The sequence below is a fragment of the Leucoraja erinacea genome, chromosome 2 (genome assembly GCF_028641065.1).
Source record: "Leucoraja erinacea ecotype New England chromosome 2, Leri_hhj_1, whole genome shotgun sequence".
In the NCBI taxonomy this organism is placed as follows: domain Eukaryota; kingdom Metazoa; phylum Chordata; class Chondrichthyes; order Rajiformes; family Rajidae; genus Leucoraja; species Leucoraja erinaceus.
Genome location: NC_073378.1, coordinates 104926429 through 104944549, shown reverse-complemented (window position 1 = coordinate 104944549; position 18121 = coordinate 104926429). Strand labels below are relative to the sequence as shown.

At 45.5% G+C, this 18121-nt stretch overlaps 1 protein-coding gene and 1 pseudogene across 2 annotated transcripts in view; one reads left to right on the top strand and one right to left on the bottom strand.

The window, feature by feature from the left end:
• LOC129713460 (serum paraoxonase/arylesterase 2-like) overlaps positions 1-18121 on the bottom strand; it is a 35829-nt gene that overhangs the window by 9922 nt on the left and 7786 nt on the right. For both annotated transcript variants that reach the window (XM_055662518.1, XM_055662510.1), the window contains 2 exons: positions 11829-11994; positions 8392-8518 (listed from right to left, as the gene is read on the bottom strand). In XM_055662518.1, the coding sequence (XP_055518493.1) occupies positions 8392-8518; positions 11829-11994 (293 nt within the window). The remainder of the gene's footprint in view (positions 1-8391; positions 8519-11828; positions 11995-18121) is intronic.
• On the top strand, positions 13199-13347 carry LOC129716501 (U1 spliceosomal RNA; annotated as a pseudogene).

Here is an 18121-nt window from a genome sequence, read left to right as displayed (position 1 = left end):
CAGATCTGAATGAGCTTAAAATTACCATTTAAGCCAAATTGTTCCCACTTTCCACATTTTGAAACTTGAGATCAATATCCCTATGCTCTGTTATTTAACAGCATTAAAGTACTTATGAGGTAGTCAGGAAAGGGAACATGTTTTTTGTTAGTTTGCTTTAATTTGTTAGTTGATTGTTAGTTGACTGCCATAATTTCTGAAATGGTCTTAAAGTAACTTAACTGTTATAAAGCAGTAATAAGTGATTTTTGTCCAAACAGTTTGAACTTGCATGAAATGTTTGTATTATTATTCGTGTGTATGAACAGTGAACAGGGCTGCCAACTCTCATGCTTTGAGCGTGAGAATCACGCCCTCAAGCAAACTCTCACGCCCTCACACTGATCAAAAATTTCTCACGCTCTGTGGTGAGAAATTCTGTGATCAACAAAAATTTCAAAACTCGGATAAACTGCATGGTCCGCGGGTGTTGGAGAGCCCGGGCTGAGGGAGGGATGGAAGCAGCGGGCGGATACAGATCCTGGGAGCCGGGGCTGGTGAGTTTGCAGGGCTGACGAGTATTTGTGCGGCTAGCAAGTCGCTCGCTGCAGCTTCGGCCATGGAGCACTCCGGACAGTGCGAGTGTCCCGGGCCGTCGGAAGCGCCGCTGCCGCGAGTGTCTCTGTGCCGAAGGGACAGACTCTCAAAGGGAGGTGGAGAGAGAGAGAGAGAGAGGGGAAGGAGACAGTGGGGAGAGAGAGGGGGGTGAGAGGAGAGAGAGGGGAGAGACAGGGGAGCGAATGGGAGAGAGAGAAGAGGGAGAGGGGAAAGAGGTAGGGGAGAAAGGGGGGGAGAGTGAGGTGGGGGGGGGGAAGAGAGGGGGTGAGAGGGACGAAAGAGAGGGGGGTGGAGAGGGTAGGAGAGAGAGGGGGAAGGAGAGAAATGGGGGAAAGAGAGAGATGGGGGGCAAAGAGACAGAGGAGAAAGAGAGAGGGGAGAGAGAGCCAGGGGGAGAGTGAGTGTGGGGGAGGGAGATATGGGGGAGAAAGAGGAGGAGAGAGGAGGGATGAGAGAGAGAGAGAGAGAGGGGGGGGGGAGAGAGAGAGGTGAGAGAGAGGGAGGAGAGAGAGAGAGAGAGAGAGAGAGAGAGAGAGGGAGATAGAGAGGGAGGGAGATAGAGGTTGGGGGGAAGTGAGGGGGAGAGAGGAGAGGGAGAGAAGGAGGAGAGAGAGGGAAAGAGAGAGGAGAGAGGGGAAGGAGATAGGGACGGAGAGAGAAGGAGAGGGAGGTGGGAGGAGAGAGGGAGGGATAGAGGGAGAGAGAAGAGAGGGAAGGGGAGAGAGTGAGAGGGGGGGGACAGGGGTGAGAGGAGAAACAGAGAGGAGAGAGAGATGGAGGGGAGAGAGAGAGGGGGGTTGAGAGGAGAGAGAGTGCATCCTGGAGGACAACCAGTGGCTGCTGGAAGTAAGTACCAAGCACTGGGTAGAAACAGTGGAAGATTGTGGACTTCAAATGGGGGTGGTTGGAGAAAGCATCCTGCTTGCCTGCTAGATTTTCACTTACTGTAACTGCAGGAAAAATGTTCCCGATGTTGGGGGCGTTCAGAACCAGGAGTCACAGCTTTAAGAATAAAGGGGGAGGCAGTTAGGAAAGATGAGAACAAACTTTCTTCACGCAGAGAGTTGTGAATCTGTGGAATTCCCTGCCACAGAAGGCAGTGCAGGCCAATTCACTGGATGTTTTCAAGAGAGAGTTACATTTAATTCTTGGGGCTAACAACATCAAGGGAAATGGGGAAAAAACAGGAAAGAAGTACTGATTTTAGATGAATGGCCGATCATATTGAATGGCAGTGCTGGCTGCACCTATTTTCTATGTTTCTATGCTTGAGTATATGGCAATAAAACTGATCACTTGATTTTGAATCATTCATGCATGGTGGAGGTATAATGTAGTCATAGAGTGATACAGTGTGAAAACAGGCCCTTCGGCGCAACTTGCCCAAACCCGCCAACGTGTCCCAGCTATGCTACCTGCTTTTGGTCCATACCTCCAAACCTGTCCTATCCATATATCAGTCTAACTTTTTCTTAAATGTTGGGATGGTCCCTGCCTCAACTACCTCCTCTGGCAGCTTGTTCCATACACCCATCACCCTTTGTGTGGATAAAGTTACCTCTTAAAAATACTTCATACAAAAAACATTGAAATCATACTTCTACAGTGCACTAAAACATGATTTTAACATCAAATTTCAAAAAGTTCCTACCCTTGGAGGGGGGACATCCTTCTTCCACACCCTCTGCCCTCTCGGTTGCTCCACTCCCTCACCGGGTACCCCCAAGGCCAGTGATCAGTGATCGCACAGCCTCCCCCCTTTCAAAAATGCTCCAATCCAATTTAAAGCATATATATTGTATTCAAGTGTAAGTTAAAAGACTCGCTGCAGTATGCACCATATTGCATAATTCCAATGGGAGCAGATTCCACCCTTCAACCACTCTGCAGAAATACTCATTTTCTGATCCATTCTAAATCTCCTACTGTAAATATTGCTCTTCTAAAGCTTACCCCCCCCCCCCCCCGTAGCCTAGTTCAGTAAAAAACACTGACTCAAGCACTGGACCAACTAAACTTTATTTTTAGATTGAACAGCAAATTCCCCTATACGATACCTAAACCACCTTGTTCAATCCTTGTCTCTGCCTGGACAAGCCCTTCAGCCTCATGCAAGCAGACACACTCCAAAAGGTTACTCAGTCCCAAGCGCTCTTCCAGAAGATCAACATCGATCTAAGATGCGACTACCTTTTATAGGTCCACGAACCTTGAGGCGTCGAACTACATAGGGATGGTCTCTTTACAGTCCAATCAAACATATTAATTACATCAATACATTATTGACAGTTCCCCAAACTAATTACAAAGTCTTCCATACAATGTTTCTGGCAGAAGCTTCGGGAAGGAAGCTAACTAACTGAATAATGCGACATTTACCCTGGAACTCAAAACAATCCTGCCAGGGCTTAACACTTTGGCCAATCAACAAACAACAGGGTAACTGTCTTGCAACATTATTTACATTATTTACAATTCTTTTGTAGCAACCCAATCAAACTCGTGCATTCACAATACCTTTGAGGTCCTCTGCAAGAATCTTATTCATACTGAAAATTGAAGAGATACTCATACATTTCTTATCTGCAACATTGATCTGGGACCTAGTCTTCCTGGCACCAGTCAGCAGCTTGTGGCTTCTTCTGCAGAGTTAACCATCAGGCCTTGTGAATGCATGGATTCTGTACTTTATTTTGGTTCTCTTCTGGCTCCATTTTGGCCAGGATTTACACTACCTTTCCCGCTATAGAACCCCACCATATCTACCATATCTATGCCCCTCAAAGTATTACATAACTCTATCAAGTCACCCGTCAGCCTCTGCCACTCCATTGAAAACAAAATCCACCTATGCCATCTCTCCTTATGACCGAAACGCTCCATTCCAGACATGGTCCTAAAGGGCCTGTCCCACTGGACGACCTAATCCACACGTTTAGAAGACACTAGACGAAAAAAATGTCAAGGTCGTGTTGACTCACCAAAGAAAAAGACCTCCTACGACTATGTCTACGACCTCCTACTACTGTCTACGACCTCCTACGCCCCCCCCCCCCCCCCTCTACCTCAGTCTTCCACACCTAAGACAAACTATGACTAGTTACGAATGGAAAATGATCACATGATAAAATTATATCATGTTTGCATTTTTTTTTCTCGGGGCCCGTTACCGACCTATGACTGCCTACGACTACACACGACTATCTACGACTACCATCACGATCTACTACGACCTACCTATGAGTAAAAAGTGTTAATTATTTCCATGCCATCCTTTTTTTTACCCGTGGACATTTTTTATCAGGCTGGAAAAAACGCCGCGACCTACTTGAGGCCACAAGTACACGGAGACCACTCATGAGCATGAGGAAGAGTTACGAAGACCCCCTACGACCTCGTGGCGACCATGCTGCGAATATGAGTCAAGGGCAAACTCGACCGGGGTCACCAATTAGGTCGTGAAAGTGTGACGGGCTTAACAAACCTCTCTGCACCCTCTCTAGCACAATCACTTCCTTTCTGTGGTGTGGTGATCAGAATGCATACAGTAATCCAAGTGTGGCCTAACCAATCTTTTATAAAGCTGTAACGTGACGTCCCAGCTTTTGGTAACTCTTAATGCCCAGGATTGAAAGAGGCTGCAGAAAGTGGTGGGCATTGCCTGGTAATAACCTCCTACCATCAAAGGGAAGCGCAACTTCATGCAGATGCAGCTACAGGTGCACAACCTTTTATCCGAAGATCCAAATAACGAAAACCTCCGAATAGCGACATTTTTTCGGTCCTTGAAGAAAGGTCCTTGAAAACGTTCACTGAGGGCGGCCCGCAGAGGTGACAGCGGAACCTCCGGTCGGTCCTCGAAGAAAGGGGAACTAAATCCCCATTCATAAAAGAGAAGGTGAGGGTATATTGCGCGGGAGGGTTAATAATTGACAATATGCTGCTACCTGCCCGCTGAGTTAAAAAGTTCCCACGGTAGACACGATACACAGTGTATCGTGAGTCTTGCGTGGGAACTTTTTAACTCAGCGTGCAGGCAGCAGCAGATTGTCGCTCCCTTCAGTTTCACCCCACCTACACCCCTCTGCTTCCCGGCCATGTGTGTGACCCCATCCCTCCCCTCTCCAGCTCCCCGCCCATTGCACCGGCGCGGGGGCTTTGTACTGTCTTCACGTCGGCGATGGCAGCAGGCCAGTGCAGTCACCGGAGACGTCAGGACCAATTGGACGTCGACCACCAGGCCCACCGCAAGCACGGAGAACCCAGAGACCCACAGCCAACAGCAGCCCAGCCCAGCCCCGCTCCAACTACAGAGGAACATGGGTTGCGGATGACGGGGCGCAGCTCGGGGCGTCGTAGGGGCCCATCGGGGAGCGGGTTCCTGTTGGTCCTGACGTCTCCGGCCACCTGCTATCCTCCGGGAACTGTACCTCCCTTGCAGGAGAGTGGGGTTGTTTGCAGTTGCAGAGGGAGGGGGCAAGTGCGGTACAGTTCCCAGTCTCAGCTCCAGTCCAGGGGGGTGGCCGGAGACGTCAGGACCAACGGGACAGCGACCCCCAGGCCCACTGCAAGCACGGAGATCCCAGAGACCCACAGCCAGCAGCAACTCCAGCCCAGCCCCGCTCCAACTCCAGAGGAACACGTAGGGGCAGAAGCGGATGGTGTGCAAGGTGTTCTTGGGGTGGCGCAGCTCGTGCTGTGGGCAAACTGCCACTTGTCGCGGTAGCAGCCCATCGGGGAGCGGATTCCTCTGGAGTTGGAGGGGGAGAGGGGTAGTGTGCTGTTTGATCGCCCCCTGCTATCCCAGGGACAGGGAGACACAGCGGCTTTTTAGACTGGTGGGCAATCACTTCCAAAGTTCTGCCCACACAGTCAGTACACCTCTCCTACACTGCATTTCATACAAACATTTATTCTGCAAGAAAAAAACGACATTGAAGACTCAAACTCGCGACCGAGTAACTGCCGGGATCAAGGCGCAAACTCGCGACCTTGCGGATATGAGCCGAACACTCTACCACTGAGCCAGCCATTAAAATCTACGCTAAAAAATTTCCATTCCGAAGACCGACAAATTCTGAATTACGAAAAGTGTCTGGTCCCAAGGCTTTCGGATAAAAGGTTGTGCACCTGTAATAGCAACAAAGACCCACACCATCTTGGCCATGCGGTCATCTCCCTGCTACCTTCAAGAAGGTGGTACAGGAGTCTGAGCTTCTTCCCAATATCAGATGTTTTGACCACATTGCACAACCCTACCTCGGCGACATTCTTTTGTGGACTATGTTTTGGTTACATTACATACTTTTGACTATTACTGTCAGGTTACCTGGCAAGCAGACTCAGGGGACTGACAGATGAGCCGCAAGGAATTTTTTCTATCTTTAGTTCTAGCTTTAAGTTTTAGAGATACAGCGTGAGAACAGGGCCTTCGGCCAACCGATACGGCGCCGACCAGTAATCCCCGCAAATTAACACTATCCTACACACACTAGGGACAATTTACACATACACCAAGCCAATTAACCTACATACCTGTATGTCTTTGGGGGGATTTTGGAGAATAAATAATAATAATAACTAGATTAAGTGGGATCCGTTGGGTCCCAGCATCACACGGGAGGGCTGGTCCCCCAACGCAATATTCCACCTCTCCACCAATTCCAATATTGGTGGCCAGTGGGTGGGGGAGTGGGGGGGGCTTTCTGGTGCGCTAGTATGGGTGTGGGCTGAAGGGACTGGTTTCCAGAGGGCTAGTATGGACATTGTGGGCCGAATGGATTCTTGGGTTGGCGGCTCAGTCACTCAAGCTTGTTGTGCTGGCAGCTCACTCACTCACGGCTGGTGGACTGGCAGTTGACTCAGTTAGTCCTTGAAATTCCATTTCAACCAGGGTGCAAGGCCACCAAATTCAAGTGCAGTTTCATACCATTTCAAGCAGGGTGCAAGGCCACTAAAGACAGCGAGTCGTGACCTCTCCCTCATCCATCTTGCAGAGACTGAGCCACACCCACACTTCTGTGTTTTATAGTCCCTTCCCCTCTCCCACCAGAAGGGCCGTGGCCTTCATGGCGTGATTGACAGGAGAGAGAATCTCAACACTAATAACTCTTATTTTTCATCGATGGTAAAAATCCTCGGCACCTGATGAGCGGAGGGGGGACTCTCGGCCGAAAATTACAGCCGTACGTGGTTGCGGTTTTTCGAAAATCAATATAAAGCACAAACAGGAAGTGGTCAAGATTAGACTTTTAATTATATAGAAGGCAAGGCAACTTTAATTAGTCAAGGACACTTTAATTAGTCAAGACAACTTTAATTAGGCAAGGCAACTTTAATTAGGCTAGGCAACTTTAATTAGGCAAGGCAACTTTAATTAGGCAACACAGCTTTAGCATTTCCAAACCAAAGGCAACACAACTTTTAGCATTTCCAAACCAAAGGCAACACAGCTTTAGCATTTCCAAACCAAAGGCAACACAGCTGTAGCATTTCCAAACCAAAGGCAACACAGCTTTAGCATTTCCAAACTATATTTTCAAACCACATTAAGGGCACTAACAGTTTAGTAAAACCACTCACAGTTTAGTAGACATGTGTTCAGTGTTATTCACAGCTCAGACTGAGAGACGTGACCCTCTCACTCCCCCATTTTGCAGAGACTGACTGAGGCACTCAACACTTCCGGATTTTATAGTCCCTCCGGAAGGGGCATGGCCTTTAGGAGAGAGAATCTCAACATTTTTTAAACACTAATAACTCTTTTACTTTTCATCGATGGGAAAAATCCTCTTGTCCTGCGCAGCAGAGGGGGACTCTGAGTAAGATGGCCAAAAATCACAGCCGTAGGTGGCAGCGTTTGTTTCTAAAATCAATATACAGAACAACAGGAAGTGGTCAAGATCAGACTTTTAGTAATATAGAAGATAATGGAATTATGTTCACTATTAACCCACTGACAATCTGCATAACATAACCACACTTTCATCCATCCAATTTCCTACTAAGGACTTTTCCATGGTTTCAGTCTCACTTCCTTCTGATCGAACAATGATATTAAAGCCAACTCACACAAGTGAGTGGATCTCAACTTCCAAAAGGCATGTTGCATATAAAAGAATTAATCAAACCTAGCCAGTAATTATTCATCAACAACTTAGAATGGATAAGAAATTGACTGAAGCAGGGAAAGCAAATCCATCAGGTTGGAATTAATGAACATTTGTGGATGAATTGTTTGGATCATAACTATTTCTATTTTTACAAAATGATCTGAATTCAGAAATATATAAAATGGTCAATTCTAGATCAGCACAAAACTAGAAGAGGCAATGGACTAATTTACAATTCTCAGTATGCGACTCAGATCACCATCCACTCAATTTAATCTTGGCGAGTAAGTTTAACAGGATATTAAAAGGATCAGACTATAATACAGTACAAATTAATGTTCTCGACATTCTCCACGTATTTATACTGCCAAATTATCCTCAAAATCCTGTTAAATGAACAAATTTAAAATATCTTGTTAAAATAAATCCCAATAGCAACAACATGTTGCCTGGGTATTCAACACACATGATGTGAAAGAATGGGATAAGAGTCTACATCTTCTGTGGACTCTCCAAACCTTAGATGGGCATTGCAACATTTATATAAACAATCGTGTAACAAGGCCTGTTAACCATTCTTCAGTCAAACTATTATTGACTCATCTTTATAAAAAATACATTTCTTATCATTCCAGATTGCTCATCAATCAAAAATGAATTAGTTTACATTCGCACAACGTACTTGTTTAAAAGATCGTGTCGGATAGTCTTTAAATGAGTCAGACTATGATGTTCTTCTTCAAATTTAAAAAGTTCCACAGTGCTGTCATGCTTCGGATGATTCACAACAAAAACGAGAATAGTACCATCTAGAATTATAAGAAACAACATCTATAATTGTAGGAAACGTTTCCACTTATCAGAGTCACTTTTCCAATCATCAAGTCACTTTTCTAATTATCAGTCAGCCCCATTAATCTTTTTTTGGACTGCCTCCAATACATCATATCTTCGGTTAAGGTGACCAAAACCATGTTCAACATACTGGTGAAGCCTCACCAGTATCTTACTCAATTGTAACAGTACTTCCAACCCTCTTGCAATAAAGGCCAATATGCTGTTTGACATTCTAACCACATGGTGCACCTCCTTGATCACACTTTTGCCATTTGTACACAAGAACACATTATCTATCACCTGTACTTCATTCAGCAGTGAATTTTCTCCATTAGATAACAGCCTGCTTTATCTTTCTCTTACCAAATTACATACCCTTACATTTTTCCGCATTTAACTCCAGTTGTCAAGTTTTCTCCCACTCATTCACATTTTCCACATCCAATTGGCCTGTCCAAGTATCCCAATTGCAACAGGACGTCCTACCTTACCTTCTGCCCCCTCCTCTATATCACCTATGTAAATGGCAACTAAATGAGGACCAAGAACTGATCCTGGGAACACTCCACTAGTTACATCCTTCGACCGAGAAAAATGTCTGTTTCCCTTTGTCTGATGCAGTAAAGATGGCAGTTAGAGCAATTGCATGCTCCTCCTGCAGGATGTGGGAATTGAAGACGACTTCCAGTGTCCCTAAGGACCACACCTGTGTGAAGTTTGTCAATTTGCAGCTCCTTACAGACCCTATTAGGGAAACGACCAGCAGCTAGACATCCTCAGAATCATCTGGGTGACTGAATAGGTCATAGTTTAGTTTAGCTTATTGTCACGTGTACCGTGGTACAATGAAAACCTTTGGTTTCGTGCTAACCAGTCAGCAGAAAGACTGGTTTGGTGCAAGGTAAAGCCAGCAAAGTCCGATCAAGGGTAGTTACTAAAGAGGTGGAGGGTAGTTCAGCACTGCTCTCTGTTTATGATAGGATGATTTAGTTGCCTGATAACAGCTGGGAAGAAACTGTGCCTGAATCTGTTGTTGTGCGTTTTCACACTTCTATACCTTTTGCTTGTTGGGAGAGGGGAGGAGGGAGTGGCCAGGTGCGACTCATCCTTGATTATGCTGTTGGCCTTGTCTAGGCAGCGTGATGTATAAATGGAATCAATAGAAGGGTGGGTGGATTTTGTGATGGCCTGGGCTGTGTCCATAATTTGCTGCAATTTCTTACGATCCTGGATGGAGCTGTTCCCAAACCAAGCTGTGATGCATCCTGATAAAATGCTTTCTATGGTGCATCTGCAGAAGTTGGTGAGCGGTGTTGGGGACATTCCAAACTTCCTAAGCCTCTAAGGAAGTAGAGGCGTTAATGTGCCTTCTTGGTTGTTGCTTCAATATGGGTGATCCAGGAGGTTGTTGGTAATATTGACTCCTAGGAATTTGAAGTTTTCAACCATCTCTATTTCAGCACCATCAATGCAAATTGGGGTATGTGAACCGCTTCGCTTCCTGAAGTCGATCACTATCTCCTTTGTCTTGCTGACGTTGAGAGAAACATTGCACTCCCGACATCAAATCTCAATCTCCTTCCTGTACTCAATCTCATCATTATTTGATGATGGTGTCGTCTGCGAATTTGAAATTTGAACTAGATTTGTACATGGCTGCGCAGTCATGGGTGTACAAGGGGTAAAGAAGCGGTCTGAGATTGCATCCTTGCGAAGACCCCGTGTTGAGGAGTATCGTGGAGGATGATTTGTCCCTTATCCTCAATGATTGGGGTCTGTTGGTCAGGAAGTCGAGGATCCAGTTGCAAGCAAGATTAACAGCATCAATGTGCAGAGGCATCTTGGGGTCCAGGTCCATAACTCCCTGAAAGTGACTTTGCAAGTAGATAGAGTGGTGAAGAGGGCATATGGTATACTTTCATAGTTCAAGCCATTGAGTATAAGTCAGAAGGTCATGATGCAGCTTTATAGGACTTTGGTTAGGCCACATTTGAAGTATCTGTGCAGTGCTGGTCGTCCCATTACAGGGAAGATGTGGGGGTTTTGGAAAGGATGCTGAGGAAATTTACCAGAATGATGCCAGGATTAGGGGATATTAACTACAGGGAGAGGGTGAACAGATTTGGATTGTTTTCTCTGGAACGCCAGAGGTTGCAGGGAGACCTGATAGAAGTATATACAATTAGGAGGCATAGATAGGGTAGACAGTCAGAACCTTTTTCCCAGGATGTCAAAATCAAGAGAGCATATGATAAGAGGAGCAAAGTTTAAAGGAGATCCACAGAGGGTGGCAAGTGCCTGGAGCATGCTGTGGGGTGTGATGGCTACAATACTGGAATTTAAGAGACTATTGGATAGCCATGTTGATAAACATAGATATGAACATGTACATGGATAAGAAAGGTTTAATATGGACAGGTAAATTAATATAAAAGGTTTATAAGGTGTAGGCCAAACGCAGGCAGGTGGGACTAGTGAAGATTGGGTATGTTGGTCGGTGTGGGCAAGTTGGAATGAATTATGTGCATAAGATAAGAGTAGAATTGGGCCATTCAGCCCATTGAGTCTGCTCTGCCATTCGATAATGGCAGATCTATTTTTTCCTCTCAACCCATTCTCCTGCCTTCTCCCTAAAACCTTTGACACCCTTAATAATCCTATCAATCTCTGCTTTGGCCTCCACAGTCGTCTATGGCAATGCATTCCTCAGATTCACCACCCTCAGGCTACAGAAATTCCTCCTCAACTTCATTCTAAAGATATGTCCTTTTATTCTGAGGCTTTGCCTTCCAGTCCTAGACTCTCCCACTACTGGAAACATCCTCTGCACATCCACTCTAACTAAGCCTTTCATTATTTGGTAGGTTTCAGATAAGATAAGAGTCAATAAGCAAACATCATGTTTGGCACAGACATTGTGGGCCGAAGGACCTGTTCTTGTGCAGTACTGTTCTATGTTCATATCTGTCTTGCATCTCAGTGGAAAACTTGCCCCACTGCTCACAATGAGAAGGGCAAATAATACACTAAGATTAAGAAAGACTTGGGTCCAGTCAAGAGGGATCATAGCATTGGATGGCAACATTATTTCATAATTACTTGATGTTTCAACAACCAGTATCCATTATTTCTAATACTGTCCCAACTTCAAACAACAAGGATCAAAATAAATACTGCATTTAATTAGAAATCTATCCAGGACTTTCTGTAGTCAGTTTATTGCTTCATGATACTTTCCCCTCCACTCCTCCCAGGTGAACAATAATCAATGAAAAACTTTACCTTTCTCTACGTATGTGCTCAATCCATGTGGGTTAAATGATTCCACATCAAAGCCACGACTTATTCTCAGTTCCTCAGCTCTCAAGGTTGGCTTGTTTAAATCCACCAGGAAAATCTGCCCAGGCTGATCAGGGGAAAGTTGAGGCATCAATGGATATTTCAGGCCCTTAAAAGCATGTGTACAAGTAAGAAATGAAGAAAAGGTTTTATCTTGTTGTAATGGAAATTAAGCATGCTCAATGTGAAGCAACATAATTTAAGTTCTAACCATACAAAAACAAGCACATTTTAAACATTTTAAAGTACAATTTTACTTCGGAGTCACGTGAGTGGCTATGTGAAGAACCCCGCCCAGTGCGCAGGTGCGGCATTATCGTCCAGCTGTGCACACGCGGCCCAGCGGGAGTCGGCGCTCCCGCAAACCAGCCTGAAATAAGGAACGTTAGGTAAGTACCTACCTTAATCGGGCCTTGTGTTTTTTGTTCCAGGGGGAGCAGAGGAAGCGGCCCCCGTTCGACTCCAGCGAAGGAGCCGACAGTGGAGGGGGATAGGCGCAAACGGGACCGCACACGCTGCGGACCGCTGACAGGGAGCTGCGCTGATGCCGGTCCGCTGAACAGCTGTTCGATTAACAGCAGCGGACCGGAGGGAAATTTAAAACCCGACCAGCACCCCTGCAGACTCCTGACAAGGAGAATCGCCGCCCGGGAACCGCCACAACGCCGCCCAAAACGGCAGGCAGCCTCTAACAACAGGTAAGACAACCTTACAGGTTCTACAGGAATCAACTTTCCTCCAACTCTGGAGCAGGTTGGAGACAGCAAAAACAAGTATGTCTGTCTCCCCAAGCCAGAGGAGGTCATGGAGCCAAAAACCTCTGGGAAAACGAGGGGTCACTGGCTGAATGCCAAGGGAGCTAACACTCCTACCCCAGTGCTATTGCACTAGCCATCTCCCTTGTCGAGGGATTGATGGGACAACGGAGGTAGGGCATATGCCTCCTCCACAGAATTTACAGCACCCCCTTTTGCTCCCTCTTTATTCGAGGCTAGCTAAGGAGGCCAGGGCTGGGCTGGCTTAAACGCTGGGCAGGCGGACGAGAACAGGAGTATGCCAGGGGAGCAGGATCAGGAAGAGCTGCTGGGCGTCGTGGGCCACTATATGGCACCTCCACGCACAGGAAGACTACTGGAACCCAGATGGCAGCCAGTATCAACCATCTTTCCAACAAAGCCCCGCAGGAGAAGGCCTTTCTAGAGGTCAAATCTGCAGGCAGCTGGGTCAGCAGACTCGCAGTCAAGAGCTAAAAAAGCAGCGAATTCTGAAGCTCCTAACACCGAAAATCACCGCCTTTGCTCGTTCCACGGATCATACTCACCTGGCAGGCGACGCCATGATCACCAAGGTGGTTCTCCCAGGAAGAGGCTATCCCATTGCACTTCGAGTGTGCTGACGCCTACAATGTTCCCAAATGCGGGATACTCGACTGCCATTTGTGGCATATAAGACCTGCCCTCAACCCCAAATATACGGGGCTATGCAAAACCGCTGCAGCAGGAAGAGAGGCAGCTAAACCTGTGCACCTCATGAGGGCAGGCCCGGGAACGAGTAGGACATCTCATCCAACACCCAGCTGGCAGCACCCCTCGGCATCCACCAGTCAACACCCACATCCAAGGACTGGTGAAAGCTCGGGGCCGCTGCTTATTACCCCCAAAGGTCTTTTTAGACAGGGGCCCAGAGCGGAACCGTTGGAAGATGCGCCGCCCCACCGACAGCACCAGCATACCAGCAAAACTGAGCCTTCATGAAAAAACAATGAATATGGAGGTAGGTAGTCTGGTTCCTCCCAGTTTACACAAAATAAGGGTGCTCTACTAACTGCGGGGGGGGGGGGGGGGGGGGGGGGGGGGGGGGCATTTACACTTGTTGAAAGAAGCATGGGGTGCTGTCACAAATAACAAATATATACTCAACAGTATTAGTGGATAAAAACTTGAATTCAAATTGGGCATATCACCGCCAGTTCAGCAATGCGCCCATAGGGCTATTTTCCCTCTAAGAAAGGGAAGCGAGAAGGTCAAGCTGAACTAGAAAGGCTCACTACAAAAGGGATCATGGGAAAAAACCAAACATGAACCATTGGAATTTGTATCGAATATATTCACCAAAACTACAAAAGATGGTGAATGTAGCATCATCATTGACCTAATATCACTAAATAAATCTGTTGAGTATATACACTTTAAGATGGAGACGTTTTGTCACTGCCAGACATCTGATCTCCAAAGGATACTTTATGGCAAGCATTGATATGGAAGATGCATACTATCTTATACCCATACACAAGGATCATTGTAGATACCTAAAATTTATCTGGATGGGGCAACTATTGGAGTATAGAGCATTCCCAATGGTCTAACCTCAGCCCTAAACTAATTACAAAAATACTAAAAATAGCCATGAAAATATTAAGAAAACAAAAGCATAATCATGGCATATATTGGATGATATCCTCATATTAGGAAAAACAAAGGAATTAGCTGTGGCAGCAGTTTCTAACTACGAAACAGCTCCTTAAAACACTGAGGTTCATCCTACACCCAGATAAACCAAAATTGAAGCCGTTAACTACCATGGATTATCTGGGCTTTAATATCAATTCTATCCATATAACTGTTACTTTGCCAAGGTGCTCGGGTCACTATCATCAAATCATGAATGTACCCACTGAAGCTATATCAGAATTACAGTGGTGGGCAGACAATGTTTGGCACAGTTTCAGCCCTATTATTATCACCAATCCTAACTTGGTTATTAAAAACCGATGCCAGTGCTTTAGGCTGGGGAGCAACTAACTCCATATCCAGCACAGGTAACAGATGGACCAATTCAGAATCATCGTTACTACACACACTGGGCATCAACTATTTGGAATTGGTGGTCGCCTATTGGGTTAAAAGCATATGCATTTCAAATGCAGCACGTGCATATACGGTTACGGATTGATAATACTATGGTGGTGGCTTATATTAACCATATGGGGAGCATAAAATCATTACCGTGCAACAAATTGGTCAAACAGATCTGGCAATGGTGTGTCAAAGACATTTTTAACTATCGGCTGCCTATCTCCTAGGTAAGCTAGAACACAGTGGGAGACACCACGTCACGGGGGAAAAATTCATGATAACATTGAATGGATGTCAAACCCAAAATATCTGCTATAGGTATTAAGCAATTTGAATGCCAGATATCAATTTGGTTGCAACAAGACAGAATCACCAGTAACCTATGTGTGTGACTTAGGAACCAGATCAGAGGCAGCAGCGGTAGATGCCTACACGCTGGATAGGGGGAATTCTGCTTTGCTTCCCTCCCTTCTGCCTCATCAGTCAGGCACTTCGCAATACAGATGGAATCTGCCACTGGGATATTGAAGGTGCCCGACCGGCCTACATAGCCATGGTTCCCAGTTCATCACGACATGGTGGTCGAGTCACCTATGGATTTCCCTAGTGGACCACGGTTGTTTACTCACCCAGTATCAGGCATAAGCCACCCATGCCATAAAAATGAACCATTACCACCATGTCGGCATCCCTGCGAACAGTCACCAAGAGTAAACATGGGAAAAATACTGCTACGACGCAGGGACAACATACAAAACTACTCAACCACTGACATATTGGAGTTCCTGGACCATCTACACCATGATGAAAAGGTGAGTTACAGTGCCGTAAATACAGCACAAAGCGCCCTGTCTGCTTATTTAAAAACAGCAGGACAGCAGAGCATGGTATCCCATCCACTGAAGATAAAACTTATGAAGGGCATTTATAATAACAAGCCCCAAAACCCAGCTATACCCATGTATGGGATATCAGTGTGATATTGACATATCTCAGAGAATGGCACCAGCTAGATCCCTCAGTCTTGCACAATCTATGTTAAAAGCGCTCATGCTTATGGCTCTCGTATCCGCTCACAGAGTCCAGTCACTCCATAAAACTAGACTGGATAACATGGTGATCACCCCAGACCGCATTACGTTCATTATTCTAGGTCTGGTAAAAACCTAAGCGACCAGGAACGCCCAATTCACTGGTGGTATTCCGGGCCTACCCACCAGAGTCCAGGTTGAGTGTGGTGACCCATCTACAACAATATATAGACACAACCCACAATCTTAGAGGGAGAGGAAAAGCCTATGGGTCAACCACAAGAAACCCCAAGATGGGGTACGAGCCAAACCACTTCAAGGTGGCTCAAACAGGTACTGAAAGCTGCCGGAATAGATAATAATACATTTAAACCCCATTCCACTAGGGCAGCATTGATATCAGCGGCTGAACGAATGGACATCCCGGTTGACCACATTCTCAATACGGCAGGATGGTCAAGGGAAACGACGTTCAGAACATTTTTATTGTAAACCGTTGATAAGCCTGATTTAATTGCAGACAGAATATTACAAACTGCAAATATTTAATTTAACCATATAACCATATAACCATATAACAATTACAGCATGGAAACAGGCCATCTCGACCCTTCTAGTCCGTGCCGAACACATAATCTCCCCTAGTCCCATATACCTGCGCTCAGACCATAACCCTCCATTCCCTTCCCATCCATATAACTATCCAATTTATTTTTAAATGATAAAAACGAACCTGCTTCCACCACCTTCACTGGAAGCTCATTCCACACAGCTACCACTCTCTGAGTAAAGAAGTTCCCCCTCATGTTACCCCTAAACTTCAGTCCCTTAATTCTCATGTCATGTCCCCTTGTTTGAATCTTCCCTACTCTCAGTGGGAAAAGCTTTTCCACGTCAACTCTGTCTATCTCCCTCATCATTTTAAAAACCTCTATCAAGTCCCCCCTTAACCTTCTGCGCTCCAAAGAATAAAGCCCTAACTTGTTCAACCTTTCTCTGTAACTTAGTTGCTGAAACCCAGGCAACATTCTAGTAAATCTCCTCTGTACTCTATTTTGTTGACATCCTTCCTATAATTAGGCGACCAAAACTGTACACCATACTCCAGAATTGGCCTCACCAATGCCTTGTACAATTTTAACATTACATCCCAACTTCTATACTCAATGCTCTGATTTATAAAGGCCAGCACACCAAAAGCTTTCTTTACCACCCTATCTACATGAGATTCCACTTTCAGGGAACTGTGCACAGTTATTCCCAGATCCCTCTGTTCACCTACATTCTTCAATTCCCTACCATTTACCATGTAAATTTAAGCTCGGGGGAGCTATTTATGGTGTTATTGTTAACAAATACCTTTCTGTTTCTTGAGAAAGCAGATCCATTGGTTCATTACGATAACACTTCCTCCCTCAAGAACTTCGGCAGTGAGTGAAATAAAACTGTTACACGGTTTGAAATCACAGACCTTTGAAATCTTCACGTAGTCACTCACGTGACTCCGAAGTAAAATAGTAAGATTAAACGAGTACTTACCAGTACGAAGTTTGATCTGTATTTTATGAGGAGTTACGATGAGGGATTACGTGCCCTCCGCTCCCCGCCCTCATTATATAGATCAAACTAATAAACTGATGTCTCACTGATGTTTACTTCAATATTGTGTCTATCTGTGATTCCACACCGCTACTTCGAAGTATGCCGCACCTGCGCACTGGGCAGGGTTCTTCACGTAATCCCTCATCGTAACTCCTCATAAAATACAGATCAAACTTCGTACTGGTAAGTACTCGTTTAATCTAACTATTAATCTTTGCACATTCCTGCAGAGCAGGTATTTTGCACGAGCCTTCAGGCTGTCTCTAATAGATAAAAGTATTGTACGCTATGTACTGGAACTGAGCAGTGTGATTAAATCACAAGTAGACAAAACATCCTGGAGAAACTCAGCGGGTGAGACAGCATCTATGGAGATAAATTATATCATATACTTCCCTGAAAACTAACGATATTTTGAATTATTCTTAAAACATTTGGTCAATTTTGCATTGTGGAATAGAAATATCCAACTCTATTAAGAGGTCAAAGCATGAAAATATTAAATTCTGCGATTTCCCTGGAATTTACAGAGGGAAAGCTCCTTAGTGGGTCTTATGTCAGCAAAAAACAAATTGCTGGTGGAATTCAGCCTTCTTCAGACTGAAGGAGGGTTCTGACCCAAAACGTTGTCTGTCCACTTTGCACCACAAATGCTGCATGGCCTGCCGAGTCCCCCAGCAGGCTGTTTTTCGATCAAGATTCCAACATCTGTAGCTCTTTTTATCTCTTTCGCTAGATCTTATGCCAG